The sequence below is a fragment of the Mus pahari genome, chromosome 5 (genome assembly GCF_900095145.1).
Source record: "Mus pahari chromosome 5, PAHARI_EIJ_v1.1, whole genome shotgun sequence".
In the NCBI taxonomy this organism is placed as follows: domain Eukaryota; kingdom Metazoa; phylum Chordata; class Mammalia; order Rodentia; family Muridae; genus Mus; species Mus pahari.
Genome location: NC_034594.1, coordinates 47470331 through 47494656, shown reverse-complemented (window position 1 = coordinate 47494656; position 24326 = coordinate 47470331). Strand labels below are relative to the sequence as shown.

The 24326-nt window shown below is 36.8% G+C and overlaps 1 protein-coding gene across 6 annotated transcripts in view; it reads left to right on the top strand.

Moving 5' to 3' along the window:
• Erbb4 (erb-b2 receptor tyrosine kinase 4) overlaps window positions 1–24326 on the top strand; it is a 1014420-nt gene that overhangs the window by 356757 nt on the left and 633337 nt on the right. For all 6 annotated transcript variants that reach the window (XM_021197417.2, XM_021197414.2, XM_021197418.2 and 3 more), the window contains exon 2: window positions 7517–7668. In XM_021197417.2, the coding sequence (XP_021053076.1) occupies window positions 7517–7668 (152 nt within the window). The remainder of the gene's footprint in view (window positions 1–7516; window positions 7669–24326) is intronic.

Sequence of the window (24326 nt, the reverse complement as noted above, 5' to 3'; positions counted from 1 at the left end):
ACTCTCTCCTCTCTCTCTCTCTCTCTCTCTCTCTCTCTCTCTCTCTCTCTCTCTCTCTCTCATGTGTGCAATTGTTTTGACAGTCTTTTATTATGAAATAATAAGGTGGAAATATCTTTAAGACCATGTTAAGAAGGTCTCTTCACACATGAAATGTAATTAGAGAGCAAGAAGTTTGTTTTAGTAGAGAAATGACAAGGATAGTCTGTTTATTTTAAAGAGTATATTGTTCCCTGTACGGAGAAGTGAAGGATGAATTTTAAAATCATACAGAAATTCTAGATATCAGTTAGGCTGCAGTCTAAGTGCAGAACAGAGAGAGAAGCAGCCTGGATCACGTGACCACAGTAGCCGAAGTAGCAGTTTGGCCATATTCAATGGTATATTTTGAACTGAGCTGATGAAGCATACCATTTCTGCATAACGATAATATGACTCAATAACGGTCACTTGAATGTCTGCTACAGATTAAATATTGCTTTGTCTTTTGCCTTTTCAAGTTTGCACTGACTACGTATTTTAAAATATGTAACGATATGTGTAACGGAAGTCATTTTATATTGATATTTCTGAAAGAGAAAGTATGTTAGCATTCAAACAAATGATAAAAAAAAACCCTTACTTTTGAGACACTCCTATGTATCCTGTGCTAGCTGGCAACTCTTCATGTAGTGAGAATGACTTTAGACTTCTGATTCTCCTGCTCCAACTTCCTAAATATTGGGGTTGCAGTGGTGAAATCTAGTTTTCTGTCGTTCTGGTCTCAAACCCGGGGTTTTTCGAATGCAAACCAAGCACTCCGCAAACTGAGCTACGTACCCTAGTTCCTTGGGGGAAAAATGATGTTTTAAAATGTATTTTGCCATTACTAGAATCCATGTTTAAACATTTACCTACCTGTATTTTCCAAATTATGTACATATAACATATGCATAGCACATATGTATCTTTTCTTATGTTCTTCCGCAGGGTGATGAGTGTTTAGACGTTAAACCTTAGACATTTTCATCAGTTGATATTATGTTTCTAGGTAAAGTGTTGAATAATTACACATCTACCTGTTTTATCACCAAAACCATTTTGATATGATATTTACAAATTTATTTAAATTCTTTTGTTTTTTTCTTTTAGTTTGCTTCTTTTGCAAACGAATATGGTTCTGAGATCACTATCATAAAGTTACAAATTGAGTTATTATGAATATTAACAATATTTTACTTCATTATTTTGAATTACCTTCCAGGAATCATAAGAATTATTTTGTTAGCCAAATTTTTAAATCACTACAAACTTTTAATTTCAGGCCATTTTATTGACTAGGGATTATGTCAGATGCCAGTTTTGAATCTAGAGAACCTTGCAACCAAAGGGATGGCTACATTTGTAATTGAATCAATACTAAATAAGATAATTGGCAATTGTATTAGGGACGCACATAGATTTTGTCACCTGCAGTTACATTTGGAATGACACTCTGGGGAGTATAGATAAATTTAGGATTTCTGAAGCTTAAAGTGTTGTGAGTTTATCATTCAAAGACTTTATAATGGTGTTGGCAAAGGGGTTTGGATGTTGTTAAACTTGTTTGAGCTGCTGAAGAAGATTTTTCAATTCTGCTTTGATAAACAGCTTTGTGAAATCAATGAAACTTGATGGCTTAAGCATTGTCTTGTATACATTGCCTGATTGTAAAATCGATTGACAAATGAAAGTTGTGAGGCATTCAATAAGAGCTTCATGAAGAGAACTCCAAATGATTTTTATGCTTCCATCTGAACTAATTCCTTAAAAACCAAGTCTGCCTTTCAAGATAAAAGCTATACTTGATATAACATTGATTTTACTCAGTTCAGATCAAAGCTAAATATAAAGAAGAGCTTTACTGTGATAAAAATGTTTCCTTAATTCAACAGTATATAGTAGGAAGTTTCAAGTATGAGAATGGCTGGAGTAAGGTATTGTGATGACTGTGACTTTGTGTTGATTTGGAATATCATTTCTTTCAGAGTTATTTCTAAACATATTTATTGTAACTATATTTGAATAACATATGTACATAACACAAGTGATCTTTATAGAATAGTTGAAAGTTAATTTAAGTAGTGGGATTTTAAAATAGTATTATGCTTATTTTAAAATCATCTATATGGATATTATTTAAAGATAAAAATTTTTGAAAGTTTTATTTATTTTTATTTTATATGTGTGAGTGTTTTGCCTGCATTTCTGTAAGTGTACCATGTGGGTGAAAGTGCCAACAGATGTCACAAGATGTATAGGGTCCCCTAAAACTAGAGTTAGAGCTTAACTAAAATGTGGGTTCTGGGAATTGAACCTTGGTCTTCTGCCAGGACAGTGAATGCTGTTAACTGATGAGCTATCTCTATAGTCTTAAAAATAATTCATATATATATATTCATATATATTCATATATATAATATGTATATATGATATGAATTTATGACATGTGTTTTTTACTTATCTTCAAAAATTTGATAGCATGTTCTCCATATCATACAGAGATCATATGAGAATCATGTATGTCCATTATGAGAGGCTTTAACAAAAACAAAGTTTTAAACTCTTCAGGATATTTTAATAATACTCTACAATGAATTTAGAATGTGCCAGCTTGTGTTACATCAACCCACACAAGCTACAGTCATCTGAGAGATGTGGACTTCAGTTAAAGTGCTTCTATGAGATCTGACTGTAGGCAGGCCTCTAGGACACTGTTGCCTGAGCCATTGTTGCTAGTGCCATCCCTGGGCTATTGTACTGTGTACTATAGGGAAGCATGCTGAGTAAGCAAGGAATAACCAACCCTTATAGAGCACAGTGACTTCTGCATCAGCTCCTGCCTCTAGTCTCTTGCCCTGCCTTAATGTCTGTCCTGATTATCTTTGATGATAAATTGTGATGTGGAGGCATAAGCCAAACCCCTTTCCTCCCCACAATTCTGTTTGGTCATGGTGTTTCATCATAGCAATCATAGCTCTAACTAAGACATGAATTTAAACCTATCTAAATTCAGTGATTGTTTTCATATTTATTTTTTCATAATGAGAAAACAAAGGATGTCACAAGCATTAGGTATTGTAATCAGAGTAAAAACAGAGTCCTCCTACATGTTTAGTATTTTATATCAAAGGTCAGGGTGCACTAAGTATTTAGGAAGTCTTTTCATTTTGATAGTAACATGATGATTTAAAATAGAAGCTTCAGCTAATGCCATTAGCTGACAGGAACCTAATGTAAGAGGCTCTGTCAGAGCCTTACAGATGCAGATGTGCATGCTTGCAGCCAAACATTGGTACAAGTACAGGAACCCCATTGGAGGAGTTGGGGGAAGGACTGAAGGAGCTGAAGGGGTTTGCAAATCCATGGGAGGAACAACAATATCAACCAACCAGACCCCCTACAGAGCTCCCAGGGGCCCCCAACCAGAGAGTACACATTGAAGGAACCCATGACTCCAGCTGTATATGTAGCAGAGGATGGCTTTGTCTGGCATCAGTGGGAGGGGAAGTCCTGGGTCCTGAAAAGGCTTGTTGCCCCAGTGTAGGGGAATGATAGGGTGGTGAAACTGGAGTGTGGGGAGGTGGTGTGAAGTGGGGGTTTTTCTTTTGGGTGGACCAGGAGGAGGGAATGACATTTAAAATGTAAGTAAACAAAATAACCAATAAAAAATAAAAATAGAAGTTTATTCTCATTTATATTTAAAATAATTAAAGTCTACATCATTTTATATATAGACAGGGCTTTTTCTCAACAGATATTTTCTTTTTATAATTTATTTTTTTAATTTAGTGATAGCAATAAAATGAAGACCATGGACTAAGGGTATTCACAATGAACTTTAAATGTATAATGGAATGTAAATGTCTAGCTTTGATCCTGACCAATAAGGGATTTCTGTCTGAATAAATTATGATCTCTCATCTACTTATATTAAATATTACTTATTAACAGAAATTCATTTGTTTAAAAACTTGTTAGTTTTTCAAAAAGGAGATGCTCTACAGAACCAGTAAAGTGTTCAGTTGATCAAAAGTGACCTATTTTGTCTAGAATATATCTAGGCCAATAACCAGGCAAAGCAGTTAAAATTATTTATGATTTATATTTAAAAACCCAATTTTTAATCCTCCCTATGTATAATATTTATCCTTGGGGACCAATATAATATTTTTTATGTTAATGATAATGTAGTGATGTAAACCACAGTTGTTTGAAATCCTACCTACTGTACCTCATTGGGATGGGACCTTCCTTTCTAAAGGTTGAGATCATGACTAAATATATGGCTTTCTTGGCTGGAGAAATGACTCAGCAGTTACAGCCCTTGCTGTTTTTGCAGAGAATCCAAGGTCAGTTTCCATGACCCATTTGGGGCAGCTTACACTGTTTGTCACTTCAGTTCTAGGATAGACAAAACTCTTTTTTCTAGACCCTCCTTGGCACTCCCCTGTACTTTCTCTTAAAGAAAAATAGAACTAAAATATTACCCATCCTGTAGTTGGTGTTTAATTAGCAAAGTGCTTAGGATAATTCCATGCTCAGCTCAGAATGAAATGTTTCTACTAGCCCTACCCAGCACCTTCACCAAAGTTTAGCAGACAGAGTCAGGGAGAGCAATGGGATGTAAGAGCTTGATAATAGGGGAAAATGCTATGAAATACAAACTTCTGTGTGTGACATGACTGTCACACTCATGAACTCATACCACGTAGAGTGGCCGGCACAAGACTAAGACAGCCAAAATTGAATAGCCAAGATTGCTAAGAGACATGATCTCCAGGATCACTGTTTACTGAGGAACAATTTGAAGTTGATAGATATTAGGAAAAGGGTAATCATTCTTTATTTGTGTGTAATTTCATTTGTAGGTTTCCCATACTCCAGGGTATGACCCTTAAACTATGCCAGTGCCACCAAGAACAACACTAAAAAGAGTGCATAGATTTGGGGTGAAGTCTCATTATGGGAGATACAGTGGTACTTGAGATGGGAAATAGGGTATGGGTATGATACTGTTAATATATTACATAGTATAAATATATGAAATTCTCAGTGATAAAATACAGCATTAGATCTGGCCTTCATACTTGCATTTCTTGCAGCAAACCAGAACAAGACTTTTAGTATCAAGACAAGCTGGGCTTACCCATATATATATAATATTTAATATATATATTAAAGTTGTGAGAAGGTAACATATCAAAAAATAGTACCATAACTATTATACTTTCAAAAGAAAGAGTGAAATGTATTTTTTATCCTTAGTGTATATACATCTATATGAAAACTCTATTATTATATAGAAAGAAAAAGACGAGCGTTGGAAATAAAGACATAAATGAATTCCAATATAGAATGTGTGAGAGTGCATACTCAGGAAGAAGACCCAGGGAACTGAATGGCAATGAAAAGCACATTAAGTCCCTGGGGTGAAAGAAAATAATTTTTACACGTAAGTAGTATGCTCCTACCATGATGGCTCACTTGAAAGACAAGACATATATATTGAAGGTTTCAGGCTCACCTTGATCACATAGTTTCTTACCAGCCTGTGTTACAAACTGTCTGAAAATAAAACCCCTTTCTAGAGAGTAATCGTCTGTACGGTGACAACATATCACAAAGCAAAGGCTTAATTCTGTAGCAGTTTTCTCTCTCTAGAAAGGACCCCAGTTCAGTTCCCACCTCCCATTTTGGTCAGCTTACACTGCAACTTCAATTCTAGGAGAGACAACACCCCTTTTCTAGATCCTCTCCTTGGCACACCCCCTCACACACTATACCCTCTCTTAAATAAAAACAGATTTTAAAAATACCTTTTTGGAGGTTGGGAGTCTGACAGATTGGCAACCACAGGGTAATACTCCCTCTGAAATTCAGGTAGGTTCTCCCTTGTCTCTTTCTAGCCACTAATAATGACAGTCAGTCCTTGGCATTCCTTGGCATTTCAAGTGCATTGTTCCAGATTTGCCTTTGTGGTTACAGAAATGACTTCTTAGGTAATGGCCCTGGCATGCTGCTTCCACTTCTGGGTCTGTGAATTCATGCATGCATATTATATGGACATGTGCATGAATGTGTGCCTGTGGTTAGGCATTGTATCATCAATGGACAATGAAGTAGATGAAGACCGCTCTTGGATTGGGATATCCCTCTGTAGACACTGCCTATTAGTCAATGTTTTCACAACCAATTAGTGCTGTGGATTCTATCTACAGCCTTCGAAGCTTTTAAATTTTTTTTTGTTATTTTTGATGTACTTATAGGAAAAATAGGCTTTAAGATAGTCTTAAATATTAGGAAGCGTTCTACAGGATTTTCTCCCATGTGCAGTATCCCCCTCCCCAAACTCTAGGCATTGTTATTTGTCAGTTTTCTATATAAGACAAGCAGTTGTGTTTTGACTTTTCAATCAATCTCTGTCTAAAGCATCTTTGATATTATTTGTGTTTTATTCTGGGTATATTACATAACTTACTTTAAGGAAACACATACATAATACAGTTTTTAAGTTAATCAGTAATTTTGTGTAATTCACATTCCAATGTTTTAGCCTACTGAAAATTAATCTGTACTGAGTTGTGTTCAGGAAATAATGTATATTAAGTGTACTTTTCTCTGTACAGATGTGTTTATATACTGTATTTTTGTATTCTGAAAAATAATATTAAAAATGAGTGTGCAAGAAAAAATAGGTACCAGTACACACACAACACAGGCATCTCTATGTGTACCTTCATGGGCTCACATATGAACAAAAGCATAACCCACTGATCAAACATGGAATATTGTATGTGCACCAGCAGACCACTTTCTTTGAAAACTAGTGAAGATGCGTGTGGATGACTCAGTTAATATCAGCAATTTGTTACAAACTTATTTGTGGTATACTTTTACAAAATATTTTAAATCAAGATGCTTAACACACTTTAAAGATGGTGTTATTGAGGTTGGGCTTCCTGTGCATATGTGTATCACTTACATGATGTGCTAGAACAGCTTACTGTATGGTATTTAAATAATTTTTAAATGTTGTCGCTCTCATCTTTCAGTCTTAGTTACATGGAGATAATTACTTTATCAGAAAATAGGATAAACTATAAATTACAAATTATATATATATATATATATATATATATATATATATATATATATGTGTGTGTGTGTGTGTGTGTGTGTGTGTTATGTGTGTGTGAGTGTGTGTGTGAGTGTGTGTGTATTAAATGAAATCATACTCGCATGCTTTTGTACAAGCACTGCAAATGCAATTACCTCAAATTTATTTCCTTAAAAGATAAATTAAAGAATTCCCATGGGATCTACTTTTTGTTCTTTTTTCTTGGAGTGTGTGATTAAACAATAAAAATTTAAGATAATTTAACTCTCAAGTGATTGTAATCTATGACCCTCAATCACATAGTAGTAATCCATCTTTTTTTAAAAAAGATAGTCATCTGCACGTTATATAATTTAAGATATGTCTTTGTCTTTTTAGTGTGCGCAGGAACAGAGAACAAATTGAGCTCTCTCTCTGACCTGGAGCAGCAGTACCGAGCCTTGCGCAAATATTATGAAAACTGCGAGGTAGTCATGGGCAACCTGGAGATCACCAGCATCGAGCACAACCGGGACCTCTCCTTCCTGCGGGTACATCTCTTTCTTTCTCTAGTCTTTGTTGTGATGTCATAATTTGCAAAGGGAGCCCTGCTTGACTATACCTGGTGGCTCTCTCCCTCTACCAGGCAGGGACTATGACTGTGGCAGGAGATAAGCGACAGAGAAGCACCCTCGCGCAAATAATAAGAGTAGCAATGGTGAAGTGATGGGCATCCCAGCTTAGAGGAGCGGCTGTCTCCATTAGATAGATAAAAGGATTCTATCTGGGTTTAGTACAGGACATACTGCAAGGTAGTCTTTTTCTGACAGGATGTGGACTAAGAGAGTCAGAGGACCAATCAGATAAGAATGGGTGGCTTTAGTCATTCATCTATTATCTGTCTTATTCCTGTCACTGGGAAGAGAAGACTATGGGGAGAGCAAATACTGTCTCACCTCCTATTTTTTTTTTTTTTTTTTTGGAAGCTCTACATATTTTAAAGTGTATTTAGAGGAAAATCACATTTAGATGCATACATCAACATAATAGTTATTACAATTACATAGCAAAGGTTACCTGTATCCTAGAAAGAGTTGGCCTTAGTGACTCTCAACATGTGAGTTCTTGGCTCTTGTTTTTGAAATGCAATGCACAGAAACCATTTATGGCCACACAAGTGAGAAAGTAAATGATGCGGTGACAAAGGGGCAGTGAAGGAAAAGAGCTGAATACCACGCAGGAGAAACAGAAGGTATATTAGTGTGACTGAGGCAGTGTCTACTTTAATGACAACTGTGTTTTCCAATTTACATCTGCCTCACTTGATTGGTTGTATCAGTAGATTGAAAACCAAAAGTGTTTGTGTACATATAGAGCTGTACATGCCTGTATCATATATGCTCTTTAAGTGAGGTCATGTAAAACTTTATAATTGTGTAACTTTTATATCATTTATAATAATAATAATAATTTATTATTATTATTATTATTATTATTATTATTATTATTATTAAATCTTCTTTTACAGTCAGTCATTTCCCCCCTTCTGGTATGCCCTCTGATTGCTCCTCATTCTATTTCTCCTCCCCCACCTCCAAGAGGATGTCTTCATCCCTCTAGCCCAATCCCACCAAACCTCCCCACCCCCTGGGACCTCAAGTTTCTCAAGGGTTAGGTGCATCTTCTCTCACTGAGGCCAGACCATCCAGTCCTCTGCTGTATATGTGTTGGAGGCCTCATACCAGTCAGTGTATGCTGTCTGGTTGAGGCTCAGTGTCTGAGAGATCTTGGGGGTCCTGGTTAGTTGAGACTGCTGGTTTTCTTATGGAATCACCCTCTTCCTAATCTTCTTATTGACAAATAATAAGGTTTATATAACTTTTACTTTTTAGAATATTGAAGTTATATAAAAATGTTTGAGCCACAAGCTCCAAACCATAGCTCTAAAATTCTTATGAACTATACTGAACTCAATACAGGGAATATATCTGAAAAAATAAAATAACAAGGCCAAGGATTCTATGTGGAACTATGAATAGTTTCTTTCAATAAGAAATTGCTGGGTCCTAAATAGTCTCTATAGCGGTTATATAAATTTTGTGGTTAACCCACATACATCTTTAATTTCATGTTTTATTAAAAGTATTTCTAATCATTTTCTTTTCACTTACATATTAATATGTTGTGTTCATCTATCATTGCAACCCAGTAGGGGGGAAAGTTCCCAAAGGCAGTCAACAGAATCAGAGTCAGCTCCTGCTCCTACTGTTGGGAGTCCCACAAGACCAAAGTGCACAAACTATAACATATGAACAGAGGGATCCAGTCAGGCCCATGCAGGCTCTGTGGTTGGAACTTCAGGCTCTGTTAGTCCCTATAGACTCAATTAGTTGACAGAACATAGTTACCCTTGTCTTGTGACTTGAATATCAGAGAGAGATGGGCAACCAACAGATTTGAGTCAGCTACCTGAAACAGACACAAAGAACAGAGAGAACATTTGCCCATTTATTAATATGCGCAACATTCCCGTTGGCATCTAGTGCCTGGATGGGCAGGGACACGACACACATTTGCACCCAGGAGATGCTCTGGTCCTTGATTTTAACTGTAGTATTTCTACCTTTTTCCTGTAATAGATAAGAGTGACTTCTTTCAGTATAACTGAAGAACTCCTTCTCGTCTCCTTCTCAGAAAGAAAATAAAACTAGATCTTTGAAACTGAGTGGATAATGTGTTGTGAGTAGGATTCAGTGGGTAAAGGCTTGCCCAGGACACACAAGGTCCTCGGTTTGATCCTCTGCACGTAGCAGAGTACAACCAGAAAGTGTGTGTGTGTGTGTGTGTGTGTGTGTTGTGTGTGTGTGTGTGATTTTAGGGGGATAGTAATGAGGGCAATAGGATCAGAAAATCAGGAGCTCAGGGTCTTTCTTGGGTAAACAGAGTCAAGGCCATCAAGAGTGCCAATAGATTATACTTTGAATACATGAATAAACAAATCAAAGCATGGAAGAAGAGAAGGAGGCAGCAGTGGGGGAGGAGGGGTCAGAGGGATGGAAGTGGTGCTTTTTTCTTTTAAGAACACTGGGATGCTCTAGAGAAACTTCCCTTTCTCTCTGTTAGGCAACATCCTTTTTGATAAAACACGTTTCAGTGCATTGTTTTTGAGAAGGTCTCTTTATAGAAAAGATGCTCCTGCAGCCCACTATTTATGCAGCCTCCTTTCTTCACAGTTCTTTTTGGAAGGAAAAATAATCTAGTTGACTATTATTAACATTTGGCCACCAAGCCAGCACATAGTTGGTGAGACAAAAATAAATCTCTAAAACTTACTTACTCTGTACTTTATCACCACCACAAGGTTACGGCATAAAATAGAAAGCAGCAAGGCATAAAAATCACAGATTTTTGTGTTATTGTCCTACACTTTGTGAACTCTCTAAAACAAGCCATATGAGCCATGGCGTAGCGAGTAATGGGAATGAACCAGGAGACCTCTACCCTCATTAGAATTCTGCCCAGCTTCTCCTCTTTTGTCATCCTGTTGGTCTTCCTGGCTACCGTAGATATTCGGTAGTTTAACTCTAGTAGAAAGGTGCCTGACCTACCAGCTTTTATATCTCAAATTTATTTTTCTTTTAAAAATATACCCATGATACCAAATAGCTATTAATTGTCAGTTATTTGTAAAACACAGGGGTATGTGCTAGACTCATGATGTTCTTCATCTCAGGCTGTAATCTGTGGCTTCATTTAGCTGTATGCACATTGTTTAAAAATAGTCTACATTAGGATTACAAATGAATAAATATAATGCTTGGTGTATTGACCCTGAATAATAACAATGCCATTAACTCATTGGACCCACGTGTGCTATTACCCCCAAACCTCAAATCTTAATTATTATTCATGAAAATAAATAAATTGATACACAGACATATTTTCAGATAATAGCATCTATCTACTTCCATATTTATAGGTGTATTATCTAGGTATGGGTATTCTATATGATGAAAATGACTTTGAGAACGTAAGAAATCATAATTTTTATGAAATTAATATGCTTCCAATTATATTCATAAATAACCTTTGGCCACCAAGTAAACCTGTAAAAAGTGTATTACACACACACACAAACACACCAGAGATTCCATTAGATAATATGATAGAAAATCTGTATGTGAGAGAATAAGAAATGCATAATCTTATAAGCATGTGCCAATCTTTTAAAAAGCACAATCATCTTTAATTTGACAGAACTGTATATATTTTATTTGACAGAACTGTATATATTTTAATGCATAAGGAACAATGGCACCTAAAGATATCTATCAAAAAATAACTTCTTAGAAAAGATTAATTTTTTATTAAAGAAAATGTCCTGTCCTTAAAGTCAAATATAACCTTTGAATTTGTTTCTTCTTTTACTTAAGGAAATATGAGAGTTCTTTTTTTCTGAAGCCAAATATGAATGACTATGATGTGGGAACATAAACTCAAGTTGTCCTAAATGTCCTATTACAACATGGTGACAGTTTCTAGAAGTGATACAGGGCTTTGGGTGCTTTACCCTCAGCTTCCTAGCCCACAGCCATTGGAAAGGCTTTTGTTACCTTGATACTGTTCTTACTACTATTTCTAACCATGGGCCCCTTGTCTAATTCTCTACCATGGGATACAAAATCCTGATGTGCTGGTTGGCACTGTGTCCTGACACATATAATTAGAAGAAGAATCTTAATTGGGAAATGGCTTCATCCAGATTTGATGTAGGCAAATCTTTAGGGGTTTTTCTTAACTCATGATTGGTGACTATTAGTCAAGCCCATGTTGGGGGTTGGGTGGAATAGAGCCTGACAAATACAGATGCAGAGGCTTCCAGGCAACCATTGGACTGAGCACAGGGTCCCCAATGGAGAAGTTAGAGAAAGGACTGAAGGAGCTGAAGGGGTTTGCAATCCTGTAGGAAGAACAACATTATGAACCAAACAGATGCTTCCCCACCCCCCAGAGCCTCCAGGGACTAAACTAAAAGAAAGAGTACACATGGAGAGACCCATGGCTCCAGCTGCATATTTAGCAGAGGATGTGCTTGTCGGTCATCAATGGGAGAGGCCCTTGGTCCTGGGAAGGATCGATGCCCCAGTGTAGGGGAATACCAGGACAGGGAGGCACAAGTGGGTTGGTGGTTTGGTGGGAAAGATACACTCATAGAAGCAGGGGCAGTGGAGAAAGAATAGGGGGTTTCCAGTGGGGAAACCAGGAAAGGATATAACGTTTGAAATGTAAATAAATAAAATATCCAATTAAAAATGTATATAGCCTTTGAAATTCATACAGTAGTTTAATTAGTACTTCCTAATAGTATGGGCATACCACCATCTTTTAAAAACTACTGTGAATATTAGGTATGTGTGGTTGTAAAGTAAGCATGTGTGTGTTTGTATGTATATATGTGTGTCTACTCCTTCACATATAGGTAGAGTTAAGCAGGCGACATTGTGTGTATTCCTGTACTGCACTCCTCTTTATCTGAGGCACAGTTTTGCCTACATTGACTGGCCCCTGAGCTCCTAAGATCTACCCAATTCTGCTTTTTTGCACTGAGGTTAGAAGAACACAAAGCAACCCTTAACTTTTTTTTACATGGGCTCAGGGGATTTGAACTCAAGTCCTCTTGCTTTCCCAGTTAGTGATCCTACCTACTGAGCCAACCACAGTCTTCTGCTATCCTCTTTTTTTCCCCAATTTTTATTTACTTCATTTACATTTTAAATGCTATCCCAGAAGTCCCCTATACCCTCCCCACCCCTGCTCCCCTATCTACCCACTCTCCCTTCTTGGCCCTGGCCTTCCCCTGTACTGGGGCATATAAAGTTTGCAAGACCAAGGGGCCTCTCTTCCCAATGATGGCTGATTAGGCCATCTTCTGCTACATATGTAGCTAGAGACATGAGCTCAGGGGGTACTGGTTAGTTCATATTGTTGTTCTACCTACAGGGTTGCAGCCCCCTTCAGGTCCTTGGGTACTTTCTCCAGCTCCATCCTCTTTCTCAGGATATGCATGTCAGTCTCCATATATGATGTTCTGCTTTCTACGACTCCTCCTCTCTGGGAAAGGTGCAGTTTGCTTGACCCTTTCAGAGCTGGTTAATGACTGGTAGTTTTCTTTTGTCTTCCCACATGTAACCCTCTACTGTTAATAGCTTGTGATTGAGAAAGGCAGAGGAGAAAGACTGCAGAGAAACATGCTGGCCAGCTTCCTGAAATAAGACTTAACTAGGTTATTTTGTTAGAATAAAGTCTGGAAAGATTTTTGAGTTGCACCTAGTATTTCTTTTGACCTATATCATAGCAATCCTGAATAAGGAGAAAAAAACTATCCAAATTCAACTTAAGGAAATGAAACACTAAATCATTTTCTTTACACCTTATGTCAAGCTTTAGTGCATACTCTTCATTGTCCTTTGGTTTCTCAAAGAAGATGAATAGAAAGAAATCCACCATCATAAGGGTGAGCTATACAGTTGTCTCCATCTCCTGTATCCTCTGCATACCTCTGATTCTGGGTGAAGTTGAGGTTGTATAGCAAGAGTAAGTAAAATCCTACGTTTAAGATTAATTTTAAAACATAAAACTTACAAAGTATTTATGTGGATGAGATAATGGCTCATGGAATCATTTGTTTAAATAATGGGCAACCTTGCTTACCCGTGTTTACTTTATTGCTCATTATATATCAAACCGAATGACTTGGTTGGGAGAGATTGGTTGAAATAAAATGAGAAAAGTAGCCTTATTTAAAGAAGAACACAACAAACTGAAAGGAAAATATGGGTAAGTGGAATACCAATAGCATCATATATCGGCACTTGTGTTACATTCATATACTTACCAAAAGATTATGCAACATTTTCTTGTGGTGTGTGTGTGTGTATGTGTGTTTGTGCATGAATTTTTTTGGATTATAAAATAAAAGAATATACAAAAACTTAGTTTTTTTTCCTGAAAAGGTTATGTATCATAAAAGTTGTATATTTAATTGTGTTAAATAAACAAGACTATAATATCTAATATTTGGGTTTATGTTTATGTTTTTCTTCCATGTCATTAATGGTGACAGATTGCAAGAGAATAATGTAAAAACCAACATCTAAATATTCAGAATGTTTAGTCTTTTAGTTCAAATCAGCTATGCATTCAAGGAATGCAAACAAGAACAAGAATAAGATATTGTCCTCTATTTTTGGAAGTTCTCTGCATTTTCAGTACAGGGACAACTCAACTGTCTTTGTGGTGAAATGGAGCCTTTTTCCTGAATTTGGTGGTGATCTTATAGCTGGGTGAGACAGGAACATTAAACAAGGAGTAGAAAATAAAATTATAACTTGGCACTTGGGTCAAAGCAGACACTCTAGGTTAAATGTAATTTTCATATCTTTGAGAGTTTCTGCATGCTTTTTCTGAGATCATTTTGCATAATGCATATGCAATTTTGTATGTATGTATTTAAATCTGGCTTTTAAATTGAAACTTGATTTTCTACAAAATCTAATCATGGAACTTGTATTACATTTGAAAAGGATATGCAATTTATACTTGACTTAGGAAAATATACTTTTTTCTCCTCAGATGTTAAGTAACATGAAATCTGAAAGTATATATTAACTCAAAATACTGATATTCTCCAAAAATTTTACAAAGAAATAAAAGAAAAATCCAAATTTAATGGAGATGGTATTTAATGATGTCTTAAATTATTTTCTTATCCACTTAAATTAAATATTTAATAAGCCATGTATTAAATTTCTCTGTCTGTGCTAAAATTACTAAACACTATGAAGACCCAAGTAAAGATCTGCTGAAGCCATGTAAAAACCTTACTGGGATGGGTGGAGACAGGAGGGTCTCTGAGCCAGAAAAGCGAGCCCACCTAGAGTTCCAAATGCAGGAATCTCTCTCTCTCTCTCTCTCTCTCTCTCTCTCTCTCTCTCTGTGTGTGTGTGTGTGTGTGTGTGTGTGTGTGTCTAAGAAAACCCCACGCACACCTCAAGGAAATAGGACAAAAAATAATTCATAAGAATACCTCATTGCTTCCTTTGGGCTTTCCATATATGTCTATTATTATACACCTGTGCAAAATTTTAAATATAACACACAAACAAATTACTGATAGATAAAATGAAGCCAATGTTAAGAATAAATATTTAAAAATAAATAAATACCTTACATATTATTGGAAGAGAAAATGAAAGTTAGAAATTAATTACAACTCAAATATCTTCTAATACAGAACTGCATAAATGCAAACAAGTAAGCATTTGTATTTATTTAAGTAAATGCAAACTGCCAACCATTTATATATTCAAGAATTATTTAATGTAAAATATTAACTCTATACAATGTACATAAAATTAAATTACTTATTTTCTGTGGTTTTGTGTGTATGTGTGTGTGTGTATGTGTGTGTGTGTGTGTGTGTGTGTGTGTGTGTCCAGTGCCTACATGTGAGTATATGGGTGATATACATTGTATGCCATTATGAGTGTTGAGAGGTCATAGCAGGATATTGGGAGACTTCTATCATCCTTTGCCTTTTGTCTTGCAACTTGAACTGGAACCTTGTTCTTTTGCTTAGTTGGCCTGGCAAGCATGCTTTCTGTATCCATATGGCTCTGGGGTTACAAGCACTACAAGCCTTTTGCTTTTTTTTTTTTTTTTAAGTTTATTTATTTATTTATTTATTTATTTATTTATTTATTTATTTCCATCCCAAATGCTGCCCCGTCTGGGCATCTCCCCCAAGCCCCTCTCCTCTCCTCTGAGCATTCTTTGACCTAGCCCATCAGGTCTCTGCCATTTTAGCCTCATCCTCTCCCACTGAGGTTAGACAAGGCAATCCTGTTGGAAAATGGATATGGCATTTATGGACAGTTCCTGTTCCATGTCTAGTTGTTGGAAGGAGGACACATATGGAGACTGAAATGCATGTCTGCTACATATGTGCTGGGGGCCTCGCTCCAGTCTCTGTATGTTCTTCAGTTGATGGCTCAGTCTCTGAGAGCTCCCAGGGGTTCAGGATGCTTGACTATGTTGGTCTTTCTGTCGGATTCCCATCCCATTCAGGCACTTTAATCCTTCACCAAACTCTTCCATAAGAGTCTCAGACCTCCATCCAATGTTTGGCTGTGTATACCTGCATCTGTTAGAGTCAGCTGCTGGGCAGAGTCTCTCAGAGGATAGTATAGCTAGGCTCCTATCTAAAAGCAAATCAGAGTATCATTAATAGTGTCAGGGATTGCTATTTGCCCATGGGATGGGTTTCATGCTAGGACCTGTTTGTTATTGCATGGCCATTCCTTCAGTTTCTTATCCATCTTTTTCTCTTAATTTCTTATAGACAGGACAAATTTTGGGCCACAAATTTTGTGGGCGGGTTGGTGTCCTTATCCCTCCACTGGGGGTCCTGCCTGGTGATAAGAGGTGTCCGCTTCAGGTTCCATATCTCCACTGTTAGGCATCTTGGCTATGTATGGTCATTCTCATTGACTCCTGGGAACCTCCCCCATCCCAAGTCTCTGGGGCCTCCTAAGGATTTCCTCAACCCCTGTTCCTGGCAGCTTCAGATTTCCATTCATTCTCTTGCCTCTCTGGAATTCTCTCCTGACTTTCTCCACAGCTGATATGCATCCCCCCGCATCCCTGGTTCCCCTACCTCCTGCCCCACCCATTCTCCCCTTTCCCTCTGTCTCTTATGACTACTGTGGTCTTCAATTTAAGTGTAATTCAAGCATGCCTGCTTGGGCCTTCCTTCTTGTTTAACTTCATTGGGTCTGTGGAGTGTAGCATGGGTTTTCTGAACTTTATGGCTAATAACCACTTATCAGTGAATACATACATTGTATATTCTTTTGAATCTGGGTTACCTCACTCAGGATGATATTTTATAGTTCCATCCCATTTGTCTGCAAAATTCATTGTGTCCTTATTTTTAATAACTAAATAGAATTCCATTGTGTAAATGAACCACATTTCTGTATTCATTGTTTGATTGAGGGACATTTGGTTGTTTCTAGTTTCTGGCTATTATGAATAAAGTTGCTATGAACACAGTGGTGCTTATGTCCTTGTGGTATGGTGAAGCATCTTTTGGTTATATGCCCAGGAGCAATATAGCTGTGTCTTCAGGTAGAACATTCCAAATTTTCTGAGAAACCACCAGATTGACTTCCGGATTTTAACCCACATCCCCATGCCATGCTTGCCATGTAAGGGCTCTTACCCACTAAGCCTATCACCATAGTCGTATTGATTGTAAGAGAATGCTATTAGAGATAGAATTACTATTAATAACAGCATTATTACCAGTAAAAGCAGTTAAGAAGAAAGTTCATTTAAAATGTCTTTAATTCTGTAAGTTATAATGGATTCTCCAGAATAAGTGTCTTGGGTTGAACTAGATATAAAGAATGGATTTAATAGGGTTCTGAGAGCATGTAAAGAACGTCTCTAAAGCTTTGAGGATTAGTGCCTATAAACTGTGTTCCAATATGAACACAGTGAATGCTTAGGCTTAGTTTAGCCTTAAAACTAGAACAATTTGTATAGCAATCCCATTTCACCTTATGATTCTTTGCTCTGGACAGTAGAATGCTTCTCCACTTGTTATTTGTATATAGCAAGAATTTTTTTCATTTTTTGAAATTATAATTGTATCATTTCCCCTCCCCTGTTTTGTTTGTCTTCCAGACCTCACATGTACCCAGCACTTGCTTAGCTTCTGGCTTCTTTCCTTTAATTATTGTTACATGTAAGGATTTAAAATAAAACAATGATCTTGCAGTGGGCTATCTTTTTAATTCTGGAAGCCAAACACTAGAGAATAATTGTATAAAACCCTTTTGAAATTTAGAACTCTGTATATTTTGTTAGTTTTAATCCAAAGTAGAACACCTTATTGCCTTTCAAAGAAATGGATTGAATGATAATTTTGCATGAAAGTAAGTCAATTTTAAAGGTCTCTCTTTGGTCACATAGAGCATAATTTAAAGGTCAGGAGTTTAAAAATAAAACGTTAAAATTCTTGCATTTAGAAACACTATAATTATTTCTCTTGATCTCTAATTTGAACTCATTCACTATAAAATAATATATTAAAGTATGTAATGAAAGCTGTAAAAATTAAGGTATTTGTTTTGGTAAATATAGGCCTTGTCTAATGGTATCTATTTTATATAATTCTACCTAAAAATCAAAATACATTGTTGAATGTTGACCGAAGTAATTTAAAACAAGCCAAAGTTATATTTGTTTAGATGAATAGATGGTTTGAGATAGAAAGAATAGAGGGAGAGAGGGGAAAAAAAAGAAAGATTTCTCTCTTTCTCTTTCTCTCTCTCTTATATACAAACATGGACCACACACACACACACACACACACACACACACACACACACACGCACACATACACGCACATGCACACTTATGCGTGCACACAAGGGTGCCCATGCCTGTTGTGGCTCCTGGTGTCTGGAAGCACTTCTGCAAAGATAACCTACATATTTCTGCCAGCTCACTTCTTTCTTTCCCTTGAATGCTCTAGCCAGCAGCTGTGGTGGTAACCACAGAGGACGTGACAAAACATTTTTATAATGCTTTTTCCATATTTCAGTTTCCGGGCGGTCCTGCTATTGTGTTTTCAGAGAGATTAAACAGCAAGATTCATACTTGGTTGTTGTTCATTAACAGACAGTCAATAGTTAAAAATGTGCATAGTTCCTAGAGAGTGTGTGAGGGTTGGTTCAAGAATATGAAAGAGATAATTTAGAGAGTGTGTGAGGGTTGGTTCAAGAATATGAAAGAGATCATTTTATGGATGCACTGGGAAATATTCTTTAAAAAAAAAAATCAATGATGCCGCAACACAACATGAAAAGAGGAAATGAAAGGATGGGAAACAGATGCACTAGCAAATATGCTTCTAAAACATGTAACCAGAGTTAGGTACACAAGAAGGGACTGAGGAGGAGGAGGAGGACATCTAGGATGGGGAAGTAGAATATAAGGTTATGGAGAGACAATGGGGAGATTGAAGCAGGAGGATTAAACAGAGAGGGGCAAGGATGGGAGACACACCTACGACTTAGAGACATTGGAAGGGACATTTGGAAATCTACTATTGTAGAAGCTGCCTAACATAGAGTAAAAATAGGGTTACCAAATAATGAGAAAAAAATGCCTCAGTTAAACATAATATGCCACCAAGTGAAATAGTCAGTGTAAGAAATCCAGTTCATTGTTGTTGTATTGTTGGCCAAAGTGGCATTTGGGAGCAAACCCTCAAATATTTGAGGCTAACACCAAAGTTGTGATTGCTTTCCACACACCGACGATAAGAACCTATTGCTGAAGACACACACTTAGTGGGAAACTCTTAGAAAAAAATCCCACAGTTTCACTATAGTACAGACTTTACCCGTGAGCCTTATTGTCCTTCTATCTTAAATTATGTCACAGAAACCTTCAGAGTGTAGACAGCTGTATTTCTGAAATCAGCTCCCTTAACTTATTATATTTACCTCCAGTGTCCTGCCTACTCTATAACACACTGGTATATACACACAGAGAGAAAGAGAGGGGGGGAGGGGGAGGGGAGGGAGAAAGGGAGGAGAGGGAGAGGGAGGAGAGGGAGAGGGAGGGAGAAAGAGAGGGAGAGAGAGGGAGGGAGGGACGTAAAAATTCTGATCATTTTTTAGGACTCCATTATAAATACTTTTTTGTAGGGAAACCTACCTAATCTTATCTTAGTGAGTTTCATTTATGAAGGATAGTCACATTAGTTTTTGTTACTTTCTAGGACTTGAAGTATAGCAATTATTTAAATATGTGCCTTATTTCCGTGTAGGTTCCTAAATAATTAATGCGAGGATTAGGCATATCTATTCCAGACAGAATTTTAGCATCTACCCAATGACCTATCATATAGTGACATCTATAAGTCAATTTTATAACCAAAGAATGAGTTCTCTTATATAAAGCTTATTTTTAGTCAGAAAAAAGTTCAACAATTCTTTTACTATTTACTTTTTAAACTTGTGTTCTCCATAGTGTTTCATTGAATCTTAATCTTCTATATCATGAAATGATTTTGTTATTCTGAAACATCATGGTACTTGCAGTAAAATTTTAGAGAATATAACAGGGATACATAAACACAGGTATAAAGACCTAATGCATAGATGGTACAGTTTATGTCCTATGTTTATTTAGCCCTCATGACATTCAACAATTCTTCTCAGATTATCCGTCAATGAATATCAGAGTCTCAGTATAAGTGAGGTTTCTCTCCAGGAACATAACCAATAGAATGAACATATATCACCAAGGGAATCTACTAGATTGTCATACATGGTGCAGGTTGGGTAGTCTAATAGTGGTTTCAATGTTTGAAGACTGGGGACACAGGAACTAGTTTGTTTGTGTGTGTGTGTGTGTGTGTGTGTGTGTGTGTGTTGTGAAGATTTTAATAGAGAACATAATTTTTTGAATGAAGATGGAAATGAGAAACAAGAAATTTATTGAGATTTCTGTCAGAGGAAAGCTTAGTCACATTTATGTCCTTGGGTTGTCTGATGTGACAGGAGTCAGATGAATGATAGGAGAAGGTGGTTTTGCATGATTAATGATTCAAGACGATCATTATAGTGTAGCAAAGGACATTAATGTTTTTTTTTTTTTTTTCCTGGTCAACTAGGTTGGTCCTAGTCATTTTGGGTTGGTCTCAGATCAGCCTGTAGAAACTTGCAATTTTCCTGTTTATTTTTGTTGCTGTTGTTGTTGTTGTTGTTGTTGTTGTTGTTGTTTTGTACTTACTTAGCTTATTTCAGTGTTAGTTACTGAAGTTACAGTAAACATCAAAGAATACCTTCATTAATCATTGTAAGGAGAACTCAAAAAGCTCATAATTTCAAACTGAAAATGCATATTGTGACTGTACCCTGTTTGTGATCTTCCCTTATAATAAAAACACCTATGAAGAAGAAGTTTATTTTCTGTTTTGAGAATTCTAGTCCCACATTTGCTGTACCATCACTTTACCTATGAGTAGGCAGAGAGACAAAGAATCTAGGCAATCCTCTTTGGAGATAAGCCATCAATTACAAAAAGACTGCCTGACATGTCCCACTTCTACGGGTTTTGAGAGACTCCAATAAAAGCATCCTAATTTAAATTTGTATAACATTCAGTATCAAAGTTTTGACAGATTAAGAAGAGACAATTATTTTTTGTCAAAGGTATGTGGTAGCTGCTTTCTTGAATGTGTGTAACTTCAGGATGCTTCCACTTGGGAAGTATGCTTTGTATCCTACATAGGGTACACGCTGCTGCTGGTGCAATCACATATCAGGCAGAGGTTGCCAGAGAATGGAAATAGCAGTAGAATGTTTTAAACATAACAATATTAGAATGGACTAAGTGGTTACTGAATTGCTTTAAAGTTCCTTATTTGATGTAGCAAACAATAAGTTAAGCTTCCAAATGAAAAGGTATACTTAAGTCTTTTGCGGTCAAAAACATAGTTGTCTTTCCAAGGGATGTAGTTGACTAAAGAATTTGGCTTACCCTTTTGTTTGCAGAATGTAATTGCATCCCATCAGAATCAAGAGAAGGAGATTCATTTTCATTTGCAGGGATTTATTTAGAGAGCCATTCTGGTGTTAAAATATAAAGTCAAGTGTCACCTGAGACATTCCAACTGAATGTCCTGCCTCTCAGTTAAAGGACTTTGTGTATGTCAAGGGACTGTGAGTGAGTTTGGTGATTCGTCCTTTATTCCCAATTCTGTATTAGTGAGACAGGGGTCATGTTATAGGCTGTGGGAAAAGATTCACTAGTTGTGGGGCAGTTATCCAATTTTTTTTTTCTAAGAATTAAGAAGGCACAGGTTAACAAGCAAGCAGCGCCCATTGAAAGGAAAGTGGTAGCAGAGTGAAGCTAACTCCCTCAGAAAACTCGAAGAAAAAGAGTAAGCAGCAGGTATATTGGGGGCAATGTGGGGGTGGTGAGCAGAGAGGAAGCCAAGATGCAGGGAATATGTTAATAACCAAAGCGTGTGCTAAATGGCTCCATAGTGTTTTCCAAATAGCTTAGATCTTTTTATCTTTTGAGTAGGAAAGCTTTACCTTGTCAACCTCTGACTCCATTCAAGATTTATAAGGCACCTTTTGCCATAGTATCTTATATCTTTATGTATAATTTGTCTTTTTAATTGAGAGAGTCTCTCCATCCTTGTAAAGCAATAGACGGATTGCATTTTGCTGATAGGGTACTAGGATGCTAAAAGGTTAACTGGCTTTCTTGGGGTTATTCTTCAGTAGCTGGCAGAACTGAAAAATCAGGACTTTCTGAAGACTCATACTGGAGAATTCATAAAAAGTTCAGCAGTACACATAATTAAGTTCATTATTTTCCCTCTGTATCCTTCCTTGGTGTTGAATCCATGCTTATTTTTGTGGCTTATCAAAAAGAAAATCTTAAGGATTGTAATATGTTACCAAATAAAAATACTTGTCATTGTTTGCTAATATTGAATTATTTGATCAAAAAAGTCTCCCACTCTACAGAATGTGCATATAAAAAAATTCACATATCGTGACAGATTAAATGGTGCTAAAAAGGAGGGTCCATCTCAGTGGCCCATGATGAGTTAGCACAAGGATTAGCATCTCTTCTTGTACTACATTGTGACAATTGTCCTCAGATAAAGACATGAGATTTAAGGGTCGAATGACTGACCAGAATGTGTCTATAATAAGCAACTGGGACGCCATATTTCCAGAAATCATGCCTCAAAATAGCAGTTGAAAGAGTGGGTGTGTTGTTCTGGATAGAGGGGAAGGGAAGCATCCTTCGTGTTTGCACATATTTGAAAGACTTTCATAGAAAAGGGAGTGGCATGGTCTTATGTTGTCACAGAGGTTTATAATTGGGCAGAAGTTTGAAAGAGGCAGAATCTGGCTTTAAATAAGAATTTGGCTAACAGAACATTCTAGTAATATAATGGAGTGCCTTGTGAGTTCAGGAAAATGGACAGGAACTCGTAATTGAACACCTTGTATTTTCCAGGCACTGAGCCAATGGGTGCTATAAAATATCTGAAGGAAAAGGCTAAATTAATGTGTCTAGCATAGGCAACCACTCGACACTTGTTAATTCCATCTGTTTCATTTATATGTATGTTTAAATGTATGCATGTATGTATAAATATATAAATGTATATACAATCTAAAAGTAACTGACATGATTGATGTCAAAGTTTTCCAGTGAAAGACCGGGTTTTCATGAAGTACCAGAATAACATGGTAGCCTAGCTAATATTTGAAAGTCCCATTCATGCCATGTTCTACCAAGTGTTGCCACAGAAATCTGTTCTTTCACTCTGAAAAGGCATCCGAGGGGTGCCGGGGAGACAAGCAGGGGCATGGTTTCATGTACTTTAAAAGAAGTTGTTTAGAAAATTCTGGAATCCTTCTTACTCGTTCTGGCTCTTGTTTGTTTGTTTTGTTTGTTGTTGTTTTGTTTTGCTCGAGAGTGACATTCTTCTGCAGCATATATTCCATGCTCTATGACTTTGAAAGGATAGGCAGGACTCCTGATCCTCCAGAGGCAGTTGCAGTAGGAGGTTTGGGAGTAGAAAGCACTTTTGATTCTCCATTTTATATAAAAATTATCCCCCAGATCTTCCTTTAAGCAGGAAATTCAATGAATTTCCTACTTAAGTTGTATTCAACAAAGTTTTGGAGTGTGGTTAGTAAAATGTGGTATAGAAAATTCCCTGCGTGACCCTTTCACACACTGTTTATTTTTCTTTCTTTAAAGCTACACTTCTTTACACTTGACGGCTTGGTGCTTATAGCAGTTGGCTGTTAAAACGCTAAGGTGCTTGAGTATTTTGACAGTGGGGTGTTAAAGCTTATTAATCACTGCCTCAGCTTCAGGTTTTATCTTGTCTTAGGGAGTTAACATTTCACTGATCCGGTCCTGAAGAAAAGTTTTCCTTATTAGATGATGTCAAAGGATGCGTCTTGATCTACCCTCTGAGTTCTGTGCTTATTCTACTTACAAGTCTTCCTCAAGTTTTGCCTATTCTGTGTCCCTATAATACACACACACACACACACACACACACACACACACACACACACACACA